Below are 19407 nucleotides of genomic sequence, written 5' to 3' on the forward strand. Positions count from 1 at the left end.
GCAGCACTTGGGGTGCCCATGCCAGATCTCCATGCCATGTCCATTGCGATTCGAGATGGCGCAGCTCGAATCGCTCTTCTGGAGGCTCGTGTGGCAGAGCAGGATGGTAAGATTGACACCCTGCAACGCCTTCATGAAGGCCTTAGGCGCGAAATCATCGACCGGCACCCCTCATTCCCACTTCCCGACACTCCTGCCCCTGCAACATCCTTGTTGCTTGATCAATCCGGCCCCCGCACCATGTCACCCCCAGAATCCGCACTCCCTCCTCTGATTGATCTCAGTATGGAAACAATGGCTCCCACACCCGCAGCCCCGACATTCCCGGATGCCTCTGCCATCGAGGGTCTCCTGTTCGACTACAACCAAGTTGTTCATCCAGGGGATCCAGATGCATCTGGCGAAATTGTGGACCCAGGTGATCCAAGCAACCTTGTCCCAGAATATGACTCTTCCAGCAACATGGATGTTGAGGTGGAGGTGAAGGTTGAAGAGTCTTCTGTGGAGGTTGACATGGCTACATAATTGCATAGTGATAGATGTATATACAAGTTTTCAATGAATGTAACCTCTGCCAGTCCATTGATTGAGTCACTGAGTTCCGAGTCCCGAGACCCGGAATTCGGCACTCGGGACTTGAGACGACAGATTTGAAACTTGAAACTTGAAACTCGAAAGCACTCGAATCTCGGGTCTCGGTACTCGGTATTCGGTACTCGACACGATGCTCGAAACTCGTAGAACTGTTTCGAATCACCGAGTCCTGACTACCGAGTGCCGAGACCCGAGATTCGGTACTCGGTATCGTACTCGACATGATGCTCAAAACTCGTAAAACTGTTTCGAATCACCGAGTACTGCCTACCAAGTACCGAGTACCTGAATCTCGGGTCTCGGTACTCGACACGATGCTCAAAACTCGTACAACTGTTTCGAATCACCAAGTACTGACTACCGAGTACCGAATCTCGGGTCTCGGCACTCGGTAGTCAGTACTCGGTGATTCGAAACAGTTGTACGAGTTTTGAGCATCGTGTCGAGTACCGAGACCCGAGATTCAGTACTCGGTACTTGGTAGTCAGTACTCGGTGATTCGAAACAGTTTTACGAGTTTTGAGCATTGTGTCGAGTACCGAATACCGAGTACCGAGACCCGAGATTCAGTACTCGGTACTTGGTATTCGGTAGTCAGTACTTTCGAGTCTCGAATTTTGAGTTTTGTTTCCAATCTTTTGTCTCGCATGCCGAGTGCCGAATTCCGGGTGTCAGGTGTCAGTACTCGGTTCTCAGTACTCGGTACTCGGTGATTCGAGTCTCGAGACTTGTGACTCGTGATTTACAAATCGACATTTGAAACTTGTGATTTCTGAGAACAATGTGTATTATCTTATGTATTTCTGTACTCATTTCACCGACTACCGAGTGCCGAATCTCGGGTCTCGGGTCTCGGTATTTCAAGACAACAAAAATGTATATCATCTTAAATTTGAATTTTCTTAACTCGAGCCTCGAAACTCGTAAAAATGTACAATACCTAGGCCTATCTGTCCATATGATATGTATCTGGGCCCACCCGTCTATCTAATACATAATTCACCTCACCCTTGGCCCACCCGTCTATCTAATATTACCCGACGTCGGCCCACCCATCTATGTAGAATTCCCCACGTCGGCCCACCCGTCTATCTAATATGACCCCACGTCGGCCCACCCGTCTATGTAATAAATAATTCCGCTCACCCTCAGCCCACCCGTCTATCTGATATTACCCCACGTCGGCCCACCCGTCTATCTAATAAATAACTCACCTCACCCTCAGCCCACCCGTCTATGTAATAAATAATTCCCCTCACCCTCGGCCCACCCGTCTATCTGATATTACCCCACGTCGGCCCACCCGTCTATCTAATAAATATTTCACCGCTCCCTCGGCCCATCCGTCTACAAAATAATACTAATATGTCGGCCCACACGTCTATATAATACTATTTGCTATACATCTCTCCTCAGGTCTATAATATATGTCAATCCTACTCTACATATTACCCACATGGGCCCACCCATCTCCATAATAATATTTCTCCCGGCCCATCCGCTATCGTCGATGATATATATAACATCAGCATAGATGGGCCCACCCGTCTCCATCGGAAATAATATGCCTCCCGGCCCACCCGTCAACATCGGGAATATACATAACATCGGCCCATAATCCGCTGGCCCGTATTACACGGGATATTATGTAGGTCGGGTGACCCGTATAATACGGGATTTGTCACTGAAGGGGCTCCTAATTAACATGTCGGATTCCTGATGCCGAATCGCCAAAGGCAGGTCCACCATCATCAGCACTGCCAACAACATTTGCGGTACCAACACTGTCCATCTGGGAACCACCGGCGACATTGGTACCAACAACACTGTTCATCTGGGAACCACAGGCAACATTGGTACCAACAACACTGTTCATATGGGAACCACCGGCGACATTGGTACCGACAACACTGTTGATCTGGGAGCCACTGGCGACATTGGTACCAACAGCACTGTACATCTGGGAGCCACCGGCGACATTGCCTACAAATGGGCCCCCCAACCTGGATGCACTAGTCGGCATGTTCAAGTACAACACTTCCAAGGCTTGCATCTGAGCAACACTAAGAGGAATGACACTTTGGTTGCCGCTGTAGGGTACGTTGGTAAGGAATACGCCATTGGGGAAAGGGGTAGTAGCAAATGACTGGTTGGGTGCCATAACACGTTGGCGCAGACCGTTATAGCTATCCTGAAGGAGACCGGTGGTACGCTCTTGACGAGCCAATTGCTCTTCAGCACACCGGAGTTGCTGGTCACAAGTTGCCGCGTCATCCTGCAATACCTTAACTTGTTGGTGAAGGTTGCCGAGCTTGGTGCGTAGAGCCTCCATTGCAACAATGTCGAGTTCTTGATTGGCAATGCGCTTGTTCATCACCTTGACCAAGTCAGTAGTGACTAGATTGCGAGCCTCCAATTTGTTGAGTTTGGACCGAAGGTGATTTACAGTATCTTGCAGTCCAGAACTTTTGGCACGCATTGCGGCGGAGTCCTGATGACCTCCAATGTCATGGCCTGCAGCTTGTTCAACATGGAGTCTCCCAACATATCTACCTCCATGTGGTCCAGAAGGGAGTCTGATGGAGGATTTAATATCGGGGACAAGGACACTTGTGCTGGTGCCGGAGAGCTTTGATCAATTGCCAAAGTCGTGATTGGCAGGACGGAATGCACTACCGCAGGTCCACTCCTAGCATCATCACTTTCAAGCATATCTAGCATAGTTAGGATGATGTAAATACAAAGTTAACAAAATCACCTTTGCTGGCAAGACACTGTTGTGAGCCGGAAGGAGTACGGCGATCGGTGCCAGTGGGTGTCGGTTGGTTGCCGGCCCTAACATGTGAGCACTTTGCTTTCGACCTTGAGCAGCGGCCACAAGCTTTCAGTGCACCGCCAGTTGAACCATATGCCTGGTAACAAACAAGATTGCTTGCGGGATGGAGGATAAGCACACACCATTAATGAATCGTCACAAGTACATACACTTTGATGCACTGCTCACAGCGTGGCACCAGCTCTGGACCATCATTGTCCTATGGGCAGTGAGCACTTGGAAAGACAACAAGACTGCATACTTACAGCATTGACATCTTCCTTCAGCAAATCACCAACTTCCATTGTCGGCGACTGAGCAACTTTCTGCTTCTTTGGTAGTGCCATCTGTTTGGCATTAATGACAATGAGCAAGGAATTAACGAGAGGAACATACTGGCAATGGGAGACGATCTCCAAACAATGGCTGCTGTTCTGCTGTTGGATCAGTCTTCATCGGTGAGCGACTTGGAGTTGATTCCCATCGCCTCTTCAGGATCCCAAGCACTTGAGCACACTCCACCTCATCCTGATCATCTACATCCTCTGGTGGCGCTACATCCTTGGCCTTCCCTTTCCCCTTCCCTTTCCCCTTTCCCTTTGCCTTTGCCGTCTCAGATGGCTTATTTGCCGCAGGCGCAACATCTCCACCATCGCCAGCTGGAACAATTTCTATCCCATCACCTTCCCAATGCAACTCCTCCACCTTCTTCCTCCTCGGTAAAGGCCCGGCCTTTGACTTGGGCTTGAATGAGCCAGCAGCAGCCGGCATTGGCGCAGGAACTACAATGCCAGCCACCAGTTGAGAGGCCAGCAGTGTGTCTTCCGGGATGGGCCCAGATGCCAAAAAACGGCATGCCTTCTCGGCTAATGGATGCTTCTTGATGCGGGGATCATTCGCCTTGATATTCTTCCACTCTGGCACACTGACAAAGTTTTTCTGGCTGGGATCCAGATGTTCCAACAACTCCATTGCAACCAAGAGAAGCACCGGATGGATCAAGGTAGCCGACATCCCATACTTTGCAAAATTGGGCGACTGCAGACAATCAGTTTACAGTATTATTCTAATCGGGAAATATCCACCAAAATATTCCCCATCTCCACAGTGATCTTCATGTGATCGGCATGACCTTCCTTCAACTTCAGCGCTCTAGCTAGGATTTGTAGGACCTGGGCAGTAGCATCACTGAGAGCTTCATTAGATATGTCATTGGAGGGCATGATGAGGATAAGAGAAGTGGAAAATTGGAACACAACAACAGGGATAAAATGTATCAGTAGGATACAATGAAAATTTGAAGTCAGGTACTTCTCTTCTCGGCAGCGAGGCCAGTGCCATGCGGCAATCCATTGAATTGAAAAGAACATGTTTTGAACTCACGTGCCCGCTTTTCTCACACAAATTCCATTGTTTGGGTAACAGTTTCAAGTTCCGTGACATTTCACTGAACCTCATATTTAACATTGAATACACCTCATCAGATATAGCAGCCGACACAGCCCCCTCTATCCTCTCAGTATTGGCTATGGGGAGCCTCGACAACTGTCACCTCCTGCTGCCGGTCCTTCCCAACCCAACGCCGTCCATTCCTGGGACACTGATGTTCCGGCAGGCAAGGGCAAGGGCAAAGAAACAGCCCAGCCTGAAGGTGAGGAAGATCATGGCCGGGGCAGGGAACACAAGCGTCCACGCCCAAGGGCAATGAGCATAAGCTCAAAAAGCCAAAGTCAGCCTCCAAAGGCCAAGCGTCAGCGCCAGCGGCCACTGTCCAAGGCAGTCATCAGCAGTGAGGATGAAGAGGAGCTTGATGCCACGCTGGTTCCCCAGAAGAAGCCGGTCCCCATTAACATGGTGTACAAGGTAAGTTTTTAGATAGTCTGCATTTCTGATTGCTGATACGTTTACAAGCCTGGTCAACTGACCTCTCGCCACGAACGCCGCCTGTCTGCGGCGAAGTTGGTCATTGCCAGTGATGATGAAAGTGACGCCGAGGAGACGCCGAAGAAGATTGGTCCCGCACCCAAGAGTGGGACTGCATATGTTGAGGTACCAGTGAGTTGATCCATTTTGTTTTTTTCACATCTCTTACATTTTTCAGCCTGCCCCAAAGCCTGCAAAGGCTCCCACAGACAGCGCCATTGTGCTCGCAGAGGATGATCACGCCAACAAGAGGTCCCTGGTTTGGGACCCAGGCTGTGGCACATGTGTCCAGCGGGATTTGATATGCCGCCAAGGCTACAATACCGCGGGTGGAGAGCTGGCTGTGTGTGCACGCTGCCACAGGTTGAAACAGATATGTGGCGGCAAAGGTTCTGCTGCCCCAAACAGGGGAAAGAAGTCCACGGCGACTAATACTCACCGCACTCGCTCAAAGTCTCGGCCTCGTCCTTCGCCTGTCACTGCTGCCACAGATACAGATGGTAAGTCTGTTGTTGACTTTGCAACACTAATCTAACGTACCTGCAGAAGATATGGACTCTGCCCCACCGGCCACAACCTCAGGAGCACCTGTACTTGGCACTGTCCCTCCTTCCGCCAGCACCACCATTCTCATCGCCGAGTCCTCCACTACCGCCACCACAACCGACACTAGCGCTGACACCAGGGAATCTGTCCTTGCCCTCAAGAAGGAATTGGACTCGCTGAAGGCCATGGTTGCTGGCTTAGTGGAGAAGGTTGGTTCTAGGGAGAAGCTTTTGCAGCACTCCAATGACCGATTGGCCGAGCAAGAGGCTCGTTCAAACCTCCTTGCTGAGCAGTTGGATGATCTTTGCCATGAGTTGCGTCTGCCAACACTCCCATCGCCTGCTGAGGTTTCTCTGCCCGGCAATGCCATTAATGGAGAGCAAGAGGAACCTGCTGAGTCGGTATTGGTGACAGCGGCGCCAGGAGAAGAGGAGGAACCTGCTGAGACGGTGTCGGTCACATCACCCCCTGGAGAGCAAGAGCAATCTGCAGAGTCAGTGTCTTTGACATCAGTCCCTATGAGTGTTGGAGAGCAAGAGGAATCTGCAGATGTAACATCAGCTACACCGGAGTAAGGAACATTTCCCATTTGGTAAACATTTTGTAAAAGTAGATCAGTTTACAATCGCTGGCAGTCCTTAGATATACTGGTATATCATATGGACATTTTGTATTTGTAGATACACAGTCGTATTTACATGTTCGGTGATGTACTGGTAGTTCTGTTTACATGCTTGCTGTTCAGTCCACTAGGTCATAAGTTGAATCCAGTTGGCCTTCCAATGTGCCGGTTTAAATTTTGCCAGCATCAGCTTGGGTTTTTGCGGCGGTAAGATGTGCTGATGTCGCAGCACTCAACGCCAGTACATGATATACTATAGTAGTACTGATCCAATGTTTATAGTGCTCGGGGTTTGTTTACCGATTCAAGTATCGCAGTCAATCCCTGCCAAATATTCCAGGATTTCATCGCCGGCGGTAATACCCTACTAACAGTCCCATCGCCAATGTAATGGGGCATGGGCATCCCATATTCACTGGGAGGAAAATTGCTGCCAATTCCAACCCAATATGAATGGCGGGAAATCTGTTGCCGACCCCAGCAATGCAGTATGCAATAGCCAGGTGGGCCCACCCTTCAATCCAATCTACTGTCAATCCTGGCACCCATGGGCCCACTCCACAACAGAGGCCAATGCACCATGGGCCCAGCCCTAACCGTTGGCCACATCGGTGTCACCGGCCCACCCAAGATAATGTAGAAATGTGTTGCCAACACCACAATCTATCCCATATACAGCGGCAGGATATTTACCGCTGACATTCCAATCCAATCTGCATGGTGGGCAATCTGTCGCCGACACCGAGATCCAATATGCATAGGCGGGAAATCTGTCGCCGACACCGCAATCCAATGTGCAAAAGCCAGGTGGGCCCACCCTTAAATCCAATATATTGTCAATCCTGGCAACCGTGGGCCCACTCCAACACTCCGGCCGATGCACCGTGGGCCCAGCCCTAACTGTCTGGCACATTAACTCCACCCGCCCACCCGAGAACATAGGATGACAACATAATGTCAAAATCTGTCGCCGACACCACAATCTATCCAATATGCACCGGCAGGATACTTGCCGCCAACATTCCAATCCAATCTGTATGGCGGGAAATCTGTCACCGACACTGCGATCCAATATGCATAGGGGGGAAATCTGTCACCGACACCGCAATTCAATATGCAATAGACAGGTGGGCCCACCCTTCAATGCAATCTACTGTCAGTCCTAGCACCCATGGGCCCACTCCAAAACATAGAGGCCAATCCACCGTGGGCCCAGCCCTAGCCGTAGGCCACATTGCATTTACCGGCCCACCCGAGAACACAGGATGACAACATAATGTGGGCCCATGGTGGGTTGGCCCGACTCTCATGGAGGAATGTCAAGGTGGGCTGGCCGTCTCTATTGGGTCAAGTCACTGAAGGGGCTCCACACACTACTGAACATTGTTCATCAGGCTTGACAAACACATAATGTGGGGCAAGTTCAATGTCACCTGATTAGCAAACCAAGATGATATGGTTCTTGGTAAGCCCTGGCTCATCAGCCATGAACCCAGTAATTGACTGGGCCAACAATACAATCGCCCTCTCTGAGACCCCCAGATCCAGAGAAGTCGAGAAGATCATCAACAATAACCAAAAGAAGGTGGGGTAGCTCCCTACATCTTCTGCAGTATGAAACCTATCATCGAAGATGATGAAGACCTCCCCTTTACCCCTCTGGAAACTCTCTTAAGAGATGCTACCCACGCTCTTGAAGAAATCAAGAAGAAGAAGAAAGTAAAAAAAAAAAAGAAGAAAGCCGAGAAACAGGAGGAACCGACCCCTGTTATCGTCGATATCCCAGATTTTGACACTATGCAAGATGCCTGGGTCACTGATGCACAAGTAGCACCTGAGGTAAAAGAGATCGCCTCTTACCTCCTCTCCGATGATGAAGTACTGATTGAATATGCCTCTGATGGGACCTCCGTCTGGCTCATTGAGAATGTCTCCTACAACAGCCCTCTTACTCGTGATGGCACTTCAAGGAATGAACAGAAGAAAACCCCATTCCCCTTAAGGAACATTTGGCTGCTAGCCGCAGTAAAGAAGGAAGAAGAATACACGAAGATTGTTACAGTCAAGTACGCCCCTATTCATTTTCCTTTCCTTACATCATTGTATTTACATCACGATCGCATCCTGCCGTCGCTAGATGATCTATTCTTGTTATCTCTGACTCGTCTTATCTCTGACTCATCTTTATGACCTCATCGTACTGGCCCTAAAGTCGTTACCGTTCACTATATAACTCGTCTTGTACTATGTAGTTCTTTACTTTAATCTTACTAGGTTTTACCTGGAACTTCCTTCGCTTAAGACCTCCAATCTTAAGTCGTATTGAACGTGACTCAAGTCAAGGACACTCTCCTTGCCTTGTCTTAAAGAAACCCTGAAACTTCGGTATACGCCGAAGCCTTGAACCGACCTTGGCCGATTACTCTTATCGAGTAGCCATACGTCAGAACCATCCTAGTTCGTAACAAAAGATTAAAGTCTTCCATGACTACATCGCTATCACGCGTTGTAACTCAGAACAAGAACAAACCCTGGTCATCATGACAGATAGAACTCCAGGTCCCCAGACGCTGAAAACAAGCTGACGTCATTAACACCAATTTTTGGCGCTTTGAACCTAGGTGCTGTACCACCCCTACCACCTTTGAATCCCCCAATGTCTTCCACGAAACCTATCGAAATCAAAATCGGATCTCCCCCAGTCTTCGATGGGGATAGAGATAAATCCGAAGGATTCTTGATGTCATGCATGTCTTACCTCGATATCAACGAGAAGATCTATGTCGATGACAAGCAGAAGATCATTTTTGTAACCTCCTTCATGAACGAAGGGAACGCACGCTACTGGAAGGAAGATTTCCTTCGACAAGCACAAGACCCCAACAATAAAACTACTGCAGGCCTTGTCAAAGGATACGGTACATGGGCCGAATTCCTTACCGACTTCAAAAGCGCGTTTAGGCCGCTTGATCCCTCAGGAACTGCACTAGCCAAGCTCCGCAACCTTAAACAAGGGACCGAACTCCAAGATTATATCTCGGAGTTCCTGATGCTCACACAATGGGCAGGAATTTAAGGTGACGTCGCGAAGAAGCAATTCTTCCTAGACGGACTACACCCAGGGCTGCTCGCTCGCCTTTACAGCACGGGCGATGTCTCTGACGATTTCGAAGTTGTCCTCTCCACCTGTATCAATCTCGACAACTCACGCCTTCACCTGAACGCCATTAGGGCACGCAACCAACCCCAGAAGAAGAAGAACTTCGGATCCAACCGATACGTGCCATCTAAAGACCCCAATGCCATGGTAATTGATCGACTTTCTGAAGAAGAACGCGCAGAACATTTCCGGACCGGAAAATGTTTCACCTGTCACAAGACCGGACATCTTTTTAAGAACTGTCCGGAGAAGAAGAAAGGAAAGACTCCGGTACGCTGCAAAGAAGTAGAAAGCAGCGATGAAGAGGAAGAAGAAGCAGAAGTCCGCCGTCTCAACGAGGATTTTTGATATGGGAGACTGGATCAACATCAGTATCTCTCGATGTACCCATAAGACTTGTATGAAAAGTCGGTGAACGAAAAGAACTTCGGGTTCCCCTTTCCCTCATTTCGAAAACACGTCTGAAAACCGTTGAAACCACCGCAGTTGTTGATTCCGGAGCAGCCGGAACCTTTATCTCAGAAGACTTCGTCAAGAAGCACAAGATCCGAACCCATGCCCTTAGTAAACCTTTCCGGGTTACTACCGCCGACGGAAGCTATTCCAAAAGCGGAGCTATACGCCGATACTGCGTTCTTACCATCAAAATTGATGAACGAACCATGATAGGGAAGTTTAACGTCACACGTCTTGGCAGAAGAGATCAGATTCTCCTAGGAATCCCCTGGCTACGGGCTATGAACCTGGCTATTGACTGGGCAGCCGAAACTCTCATCCTTTCTCGAACGGAAAAGAGTAATCAAGTTGAAGAAGAAGTCAACAAAGAAAGGAAGAAGAACGACCTTCCACTTCTATTTCGACAAGAACCCATAGATCGAACCTGGAAGCAATCCAAACTTAGGAAAGCACTAATCGAAACCCCTGTCGTTTATCCTAAAGCGACCATCGAAGAAATCGTTGACAAAGAAGCACCATCTATCTCCCCCACTATTGACTCACTCCCTGACCTACTCCCCATTCCCGATGAAGACGATGAGACCTTTGATACCAAGGAAGACGTCTGGACGCAAGAGAACTTTGCCGCACCAGTGCGAGAAGTCTCTATGTACAACCTAGATGATGACGAATTCCTGGTGGAGTATTCCCTTGACGCATCCGAACTCCGGGTAATTTCAAATACTACCATGGATACGCCATTGACCCCGGACGGTACCAGTCGTTCTGAACAAAAACCCACGGTCGAACCCTTACCGCGGCCTACGGAATACGCGAAAGTTAGTAACAAAGCTCAGCAGTTCGCTCTAGCTGCGGGCTTAGAACAGAAGAAGAAAACTTTCGAAGAACTCGTACCTTCCTATCTCCACGACTTTGCTGATATCTTCGCTAAAGACGGTCTCAATCAACTCCTTCCTGAACGACCCGGTATTGACCATCGTATTGAAACGAAACCTGGATTCATCCCCAAAACGTCGAAAATCTATCCCCTCTCTATCGCCGAACGAACCGCTGTCAAAGCATTCATTGACGAAAACGTAAAGAAAGGTTTTATATCGGAATCTAAGTCGCCACAAGCCAGCGGTTTCTTCTTCGTAGGAAAGAAGAGCGGAGATCTCCGACCCTGTCAGGATTATCGATATATCAACGATTGGACGATAAAGAACGCCTACCCCTTGCTGCTTCCCTTATCCCTTGTCGCACGATTACACGGAGCAAAGTATTTCACCAAGATGGACGTCCAATCCGGTGATAATAACATCTGCATTCATCCTGATGACAGATGGAAGGCTGCGTTTACCACGGAATTCGGACTCTATGAGCCGAATGTCATGTTTTTCGGGCTTTGCAACTCCCCGGCCACGTTCCAAGCCTACATGAACCGTACTTTTCAACAAGAAATCAATGAAGGATGGCTAGTGATTTATATGGACGATATTCTCATCTTCTCGGATAACCTCAATGAACATCACGCTCGTACTCCGCCGAATTCTCACAAAAATCCGCGCAGAACGACTCTTCTTGAAACCAGAGAAGTGTACCTTTGACGCGCAAGAAGTTGAATACCTCGGCATGATCATTCGCCCTGGATGCGTAGCTATGGACGTTGCTAAAACTGACGGAATCCGCGATTGGCCAATCCCTTCGACAGTTAAAGAAACCAGGTCGTTCCTGGGTTTCTGTAACTTCTACTGGAACTTCATCCCTCATTATTCCGATATCGCACGACCCCTTATCGATCTTACAAAGAAAGATAACATCTTCCTTTGGTCCACACCGTGTCAAGAGGCATTTACGACGCTAAAAGAATGTTTCCTAAAACAACCCGTCCTCCGTAACCCTGATCCATCTCGACAATTCGCGGTAGCCACCGATGCATCCCTTGTTGCAATGGGTGCTGTCTTACTACAGACCGACGAGAATGGCGTATATCACCCATGCGGATATCTCTCCCAATCCCTTAACCCCGCTGAAAGAAATTATCAGATCTTCGATCGCGAACTCCTGGCCGTTATCCGTGCACTCCAAGAATGGCGTCATTATTTGGAAGGAAACCCCCATCCAATCATTATTTTCACCGATCACAAGAATGCGGAGAATACCAGATAAGGAAACGGACAAGGAAGCGGATGTGCAAAGCGAGTGCAAACGCAGAGCGAGTGTTATAACGAGCGCGGATAAAGGTCTAGTATAGGCGGATAACGATAACCATTGGAAACACAAAGTGTGCCCAAGTGGTGACTACTACTCTAAGGTAAAACCCAATAGCGAGGGAAGTACAGCAAAGGGGAGTAATAATGATGGAGTAGTAAGTCAGCAACTTTATACTATGGAAATCGCATCGGAAGTGGAAGGGATAGGAGCAATAAGCGCTATGAATATGTAATGACATGTAATAGCGCTGCAATGCTTGTTACAAACCACGAGGCAAGGGATATGACGTACCAATGAGGTGGGTGGACATAGAGGGACTGTTCCTGGATGATAGGCGATGCAGGGCGCTTAAGCGCGAGAAAGCGCGCAAGGTGCACGTGTGGGAATGCTGCGCGTTGTGTGGGAAAGTACCGCGCCTATGGCGCGTTTCGCGGGAAAGCTGCGCGTTATGTGTAAAACAACTAGGGACATGATAGAAGTCGAATATAGCTGATGGTGCAAGTCGTGCATTGAAGGCCAATTGTCATGAGCTGTGAAAAGGTGCGAAATGTGCCCATATGTGCCTGCAGAAATGCGAGTCTCTACAACGCGAGCATACCAATATGGATGATGGGGCTTCGTTTCCCCAGATAGGACCATAATGACAGGGTGCGCCCAAGGGTTAATGACATCATACTCCCGTCGAAGGTCGTAAGTAGTATAATGTACCTGCCAAGTTGAAGGATTATATCCTAGTAAGACATGTAATACGCATAACCATGACATACCTGCATTGTTTGAACGGAGTAAATCTTGCTGTCTGGGATGATGACCATATTGCGCTCATCATCTGTGAAAGTATGATCACAATGACTGATATCTAACCCCCAAAGTCGATATAGGATATGATCCTTGGGTTTTGGTATAAACCCCTGTGGTTCATCATGAGGAAGATGGACAATGCGGAGAGTAACACCTAGTACCTCTACAGCAGGATCATTATAATGGTGTCGGAGAAATTTGAATATATGTGTTGGATTGTTACGGCTAAGCTTCGGAATATAGTGAGGACCATTTAGCTCTGCTGGTAAGTCGATTGGTGCCTGTTGACTAGTGTACGAACTGTGTGCTGTTTCTGCGACGCGCCGAAGGACACATCGGCGACGCTCGTGCTTAGCGAGTTGGGCTGGTGTGTCTAGTTTGCTCGTCAAAGGATAAAACACTTTCAACGCTCTATGCGCCAACTCTCCCTAGCCTGAAATCAAAACAAGTTGAGAAAATATGAAAGAGATTCATGTACAATTTGTGTGGTAAAGGAGTCCGTAGTTCCAAAAAGCCGGATTGGTCACACGTAATCACCTATCGCATGAAATTTATATATGCTTAAATTAAACTTTTTAGTCTTGCAACCGCTACTCCAGCGACTGGATTGTTGATATCTGTGTGCAGTTTTGCGCTCGCGAGCAGCTCTTTCTTTCGGCAGCTCGATGGTGACAAAAGCAGCACATGTGAATTCACTGAACTTACGCAACAGGCGGGAGAGCCTTTTGAATGTCTCGTCCAGAGCCAATACAGTGGATTCGGAGTGCATCCGGAGTTTTGCAAGGGTGTGCCAATGCGCAAATTTATACAGAAGGGTCTGTACAATGGTGTCATGGTCCCTTGGGAACAGCCCCTCGAAGACCGGTATCGCACACTGTAGTAGATATCAGCGATGCACATCAGCGCAAGAAATGATGAGACGGCCCTGTAAAATATCCTCGAAGTCTCGTGCTGCGAGCTTTTTCATTTCTGAGGTATTATTTGTGAATCTGTGAATCACACCATTGCCATATGATGGTACATGGCGAAATCTAAGCTTAAGACCGTCAGTTTCATAATGGAAAGATGATTAATGTACAACGAACCTGTTATTGAGTTGTGCAACAAGGTCGTCGCCACCAGGAAGTGCATATAGTAGACGAATAAGATGCATAAATAAGGCCTTCCATGTGTTGAGCTCGCATTCATGCATTAAATCGATGACCAGCATATGAAAAGCATCAAATCTGAGTGGACCAAGTGTTTCTACGAACATGTTCTGCTGAAGAATCAGCTACTGATCAATATGATTCGTTCCGAAGCCCTCACCATGGTCGGCACCCACGACCCTTCTCCGAGGATTGTCTGTACATTGGGGCCGTTAACAGTATGTCCCCATCCATAGATCAATTCGCGAGCCTTGATTACCCTGGCAATAGAATAAACTCTGAGGTTAGCTATGCAATTTTGCATGTCACTGAAGATGCCCAATAGATTGAATGACACTTTCGGCATGAGACAGCGCGGACATGGGCAAGAGCCCATGTCTTTGATTGTTGCTATTAAAACCCTGAAACAGTCAATATTTGCATGAGAAATGAAGACAAACAATGTACTTCTTCGGGTAATCTGCCGAATAAGTGAAGATCCGCAGAAAGACCCTTCTGAATATTCCATCAGGACACTGTAGAACAATTCCATGACGGTATGCGTGAAGGAATTCGGGATCAAGTAAGACCTTCCAGCAAGAATGGAACAATTCTCATCGACAATGCGCATTGAAGGTTGCGAGTCCGCTTTTCGATATGCGAGGTAGATTGCTCAGAGTGTCCTTGACACTGTCTGGGAGCTTGGAAAAGTTTACATTGGTAGGGTCCCAAGACATGGGAAGTAGGCAACATACCAAAGGCAAAAATCCCACAAGATGGCATGCACTGGATGTGGGTGCTGAGCGTATGTACTTACTCAAATTTCCAAAGTACAAGTAAAGAGGCCAGGCCTTGGCCGTGCCAAAATTTGCAAGATGAGTTGCGTCAGAAAACAACATGAGTCCAGCGACAATACGTTCGAGTGAGCAGCCACGTTCTTTCGGCTGCCTCTGCAGGCCGTCCTGAGCTTCTAGCCAGGCGTCAGATGTATATAACTCATTGAAAACGCGCTCTTCATGATTGTCCAGGGGATCCTTCCATAAACGCTTGAAAGGAGAAATATGGAATGTGTTAGTTTGAATGTTGGCGAATGCAGCACAAATGACTGCTACAAGTGGTCGATAATGGAATCCCATGATGTTAAATGATATGGGCTGATCATCCTTTGACTTCGAAGGAATATCAATAGGAACATCGGTCTCGACCCAATCATCAGGAAAAGTTACTGTCTCCTTACTACTTTGTCATTGTCCAGTGCACGCAGACATCTCTGGACAGAAAATCCATCCAGATCCTTCATATCGAAATCCTCGGCTTGGATCACATTTGTAATGAGGCGCATTACTTCATTTTGCGACTTCTGATGGCTGCCAGAGTTCATCCACATGATGAGACAATAGATGGTCATGTTGGCAAATGGATAGGGCGGTTCAGAGACTCCAGTAGACGGGTCAGGTCCTTGAGCATTGTGCACGTCGTTAGCTACAGGAGAGGATCTGGCTAGCAGCAGAGATGGAACGAATTTATCTGGTTCAAATGATGGACGCCAAGGATACAGCTGAGTGAGACCAATTACGTTAAATGCAGTTTGGAGTGTGTCCCATAGCGTCAAAAAGACTTGTTGTATTCTACCCTGCGGTATATTCTGAATCCCAGTTATAGGAGACGGATGAGTCATGGGAAAATTTGTGTGATTCATATCTTCGTCTGCAGGTAGAAGGTCTTCAAAATTTCTCGGTAAAAATATGCATCGCGGGGGACGACTCAGATGACCTGACCCTGTTGGCGACCCATGAGTATATTATGATAGTAAACAATATTCATGAAAATGAGTACCTGGAATCCCATGGTCTCCCCTGAGTCCAACTTGAGTGGTACCCTCCATTTCAACATCTGGGTCCTGTGAGGTAATAAAAGCCAACTCAGACTCGTCGGAGGCGCTGGGACGAGTGGTACTAGCTGGATCAATTGACTTAGGAGGCACATGGCTCTTCTGAGTTAAGCTGAACCCTTTGCTAGGCTCGTAATGGGCTATAGGTTTCGGATGTCGATCATTCAAGTTCGTGGATCGAATTGGGGCAAGCGGCTATGTTTCATACACTAAGTCTACATCAGAGTTTGAGCGACCTGCATCAGATTACTTACAGCGAGGCGTTGGGTCAATTTGTATGGTGTCACAGTTCGTATCACCTCTTTTGCCCGCTCCCGCCTTCTCTCCGTAGCTAATGTACTTGATTTCTGGTAGGACTTACACGTGGCGCGATGCCTGCTGAGTCCACGAGCATCTGTATCCTTGGTCCAGGAGCAACCTGTTCCATTGCAGCGTAATAAGGACACAGTGACCATAAGGAGAAGTCCAAAGGACAGAACGACCCAAGGCAGTCTAGGGATATGCATTCAGGTCTCACTCCAGCTGAAATAGAGACTCCGGACTTCAAGCTTCAAGTTGAAGAGATGGTATGTTTTTTTAATAACAAACAAGGCCTAAGTAAAGCCTACAAGGAGCCAGGCCTTAAAGGGCAATTTCCTCTGATGATACACTTGAAATACCGCACAGCTCCGATTAAAGTCATTCATCAAATATGCCTGGTGATTACTATGATATCACCTTTTAACTCATACTTGAATATCATGTCAGTAGCAGCAGTTACCTCGTCCTCGTCCGAGTTGATCTCGCCATCCAGCTCTTCCTATTTCAATTCATCACAATCACCGCCACTCCCCAAAGCTACAGGCGCCCATAATGTACATGGAGACCCTGGTATTGTTTTAAAAAGAGAAACAGCAGGGCGCTTACGAGAAGTGCAGTCATATCTAGTATGAATCATCCTGTTGCACATATTGCAGTAACATATCTCCGTATTATACGAGTGAACGGACGTGCATAATATCCCGTATGATACGGGCCAGCGGACCATGGGCCAAAGGTAGATATATCCTCGACTGTGACGGATGGGCCGGGAGTGTTATTATTCCCGATGGAGACGGGTTGGCCCAGGTGGGGAATATGTAAAGTAGATGGGTGGGCCGATGGACATGAATTTTCAATAGACGGATCGGCCGAGGTAGTTGGATATTATGTAGATGGGTGTACCAAGGTAGATATGTATCAAATAGCCGGGTATATCAAGGGTGCTTGTTATCACATAGACAGGTGGGCCCAGATATATATCATATTAGATGGGTGGGCTGACGAATTAATATTATTTTGTAGACGGGTGGGCCGACGTATTGGTATTATTTTGTAGACGAGTGGGCCGAGGGAGCGGTGAAAGATTTATTATATACGGGTGGGCCAATGGTAGACATATACTGCATAGACGGGTAGGCCGACGTAGGGGTATATAATATAAACGGTGGGCCCAGGAGAATGATAATTGTAGACATGATGGAGCTCAGCTAGTTGTATATCATGGAGGTAATAATTCAAAGTCATCTAATGATGTAGTATGGCATGGAGCCTTGCAAAGGGGTGAAGTGGAAACTCGAGCGAAGTGTACCAAGTTCCGAGACCCGGGTCTCGACAAATGAATATGTGATGTCCAGCACACTTCCGATCGTCTGGTATTTCATTGAGCAATATATGATAATAGATCTTTGAAAGCCAACATCATCCAAGCCTACCAAATGCCAAATGCCAAGTTCCAACTACCGAAAATCAAGTGAAGTGTACCAATATCCGAGCCCTGACTATCAAATCCCGACAATCGACCATTGAGTCCCGACTACCGAGTCTTGAAACCCGAGTCCCAAAGCCCGAGATTTGAGTCCTGAAACCCAATGCCCGACCATTGAATCCCAACAATCGAGTATCAAGTCCCGACCAACGAGTCCCAAATATTGAGTCCTGACCATCGAGACCCAACACCCAACACCCAACACCCGACACCCAACACCCAACACCCGACACCCGACAACCGACAACCGACACCCGACACCCGACACCCGAGATTCAAGACTCAAGTTCCGACTATGGAGTCCCGGATATCAAAAATCAAGTGAAGTGTACTGAGATCCGAGTCCAACCTGAAGGATTCCTTAGGCTGGACTTCCAAACCTTTGGATTTGTCCTTCCATCTCTATCCAAGCTTAAGGATTGATTCCTTAAGCTGGACCTTTGCCTTTCTGGCACTTCCTGTCTTTCCAAGACTTATGTCTACTTCCTGTTATCTCCGACTCCACCTAAGTGTAGCCTACCTCTGTTTGCTTCTACTCCAGACCTTGTCCATGGTAGTCTTTATTCTCCTGTCCTATAATCCTGTCCACTCCTGCTGACCTCCAGACCTTTGGATCTCCGGACCTTTGGATCTCCGGACATCTTACCCTTCGGATATCAAAACCTTTGGACATTGTAACCTTTGGACATCATGACCTTCAGACATCATAACCTTTGGACATCTGAACATTCAGATGGCGCAACCTTCAGACATCCTGTCCTCTGGACCACTCCTCCTATCTGATCCTGCTTTGGACTCTGTCCCTTGCAGTCTCTCCTCCATGTGCTTCCATCCAGGAAGCTTACCTTCAGAAGTCTTATCTTCGGACCCTATGCAGCAGGTGAAACTCCTCCAGAGTTTCCTGTACTTCTCTAGAAGTTTCTATACTCCTCCGGAAGGTTCCTGTGCTCATCCAGAAGTCCTCCAGCACTCCATCAGAGTAGCCAGTCTCCGGAAGTCCTTCGGACTTCATTGGATTTCATCTGGACTTCATTCTGAAATTAAGGGTATGTACTTGGGAAAGGTGCAAAATAAAATATACTGACTACCAGTGCTGAGCACTAAGTGTCGAGTTCCAAGTTCCGAGTTCCGAGTTCCGAGTTCCGAGTTCCGAGTTCCGAGTGCCAAGTGCCCCGATGCTTTCGGGTATTAACACCCAGATAGCCCTCGCTCTCAGGGGCCCGTCAGAATTTAGATCATCTCAAACGGATGTGATTTGAGTGAGATATGAGTACCAAGTGCTGAGTGCCAAGTGCAGAGTGCCCTGATGCTTTTGGGCATTAACAACCCAGATAGCCCATGCTCTCAGGGGCCCATCAGAATTTAGATCATCTCAAACAGATGTGATTTAATGAGTCCCAAGTGCTGAGTGCCGAGTCCCAAGTGCTGAGTGCCGAGTGCTGAGTTCTGAGTGCCGAGTGCCGAGTTCCGAGTTCCGAGTGCCCCGATGCTTT

The 19407-nt window shown here is 48.0% G+C and overlaps 4 protein-coding genes across 4 annotated transcripts; 1 reads left to right on the plus strand and 3 right to left on the minus strand.

Moving 5' to 3' along the window:
- Positions 1-2290: 2290 nt before the first annotated feature.
- DFJ58DRAFT_723580 (uncharacterized protein) lies at positions 2291-4632 on the minus strand (the record flags this gene model as incomplete). The annotated part of the gene is made up of 7 exons (XM_041385023.1): positions 2291-3085; positions 3148-3308; positions 3353-3525; positions 3580-3629; positions 3676-3756; positions 3806-4447; positions 4495-4632. 7 exons carry the CDS (start codon positions 4630-4632, stop codon positions 2291-2293), a joined length of 2040 nt encoding a protein of 679 aa, XP_041248318.1.
- A 305-nt stretch (positions 4633-4937) lies between these two features.
- DFJ58DRAFT_837963 (uncharacterized protein) lies at positions 4938-6453 on the plus strand (the record flags this gene model as incomplete). The annotated part of the gene is made up of 6 exons (XM_041392425.1): positions 4938-5060; positions 5144-5272; positions 5321-5464; positions 5511-5675; positions 5706-5832; positions 5879-6453. 6 exons carry the CDS (start codon positions 4938-4940, stop codon positions 6451-6453), a joined length of 1263 nt encoding a protein of 420 aa, XP_041248319.1.
- Positions 6454-13996: 7543 nt separating this feature from the next.
- On the minus strand, positions 13997-14562 carry DFJ58DRAFT_653974 (uncharacterized protein; the record flags this gene model as incomplete). Its single annotated transcript, XM_041381768.1, has 3 exons — positions 13997-14141; positions 14196-14368; positions 14419-14562. 3 exons carry the CDS (start codon positions 14560-14562, stop codon positions 13997-13999), a joined length of 462 nt encoding a protein of 153 aa, XP_041248320.1.
- A 1439-nt stretch (positions 14563-16001) lies between these two features.
- On the minus strand, positions 16002-17049 carry DFJ58DRAFT_837964 (uncharacterized protein; the record flags this gene model as incomplete). Its single annotated transcript, XM_041392426.1, has 7 exons — positions 16002-16016; positions 16074-16137; positions 16211-16323; positions 16383-16459; positions 16490-16546; positions 16846-16927; positions 16987-17049. 7 exons carry the CDS (start codon positions 17047-17049, stop codon positions 16002-16004), a joined length of 471 nt encoding a protein of 156 aa, XP_041248321.1.
- Between the last annotated feature and the right edge of the window lie 2358 nt (positions 17050-19407).

Source organism: Suillus subalutaceus (genome assembly GCF_016647625.1).
Source record: "Suillus subalutaceus strain FC151 chromosome Unknown DFJ58scaffold_14, whole genome shotgun sequence".
NCBI lineage: Eukaryota > Fungi > Basidiomycota > Agaricomycetes > Boletales > Suillaceae > Suillus > Suillus subalutaceus.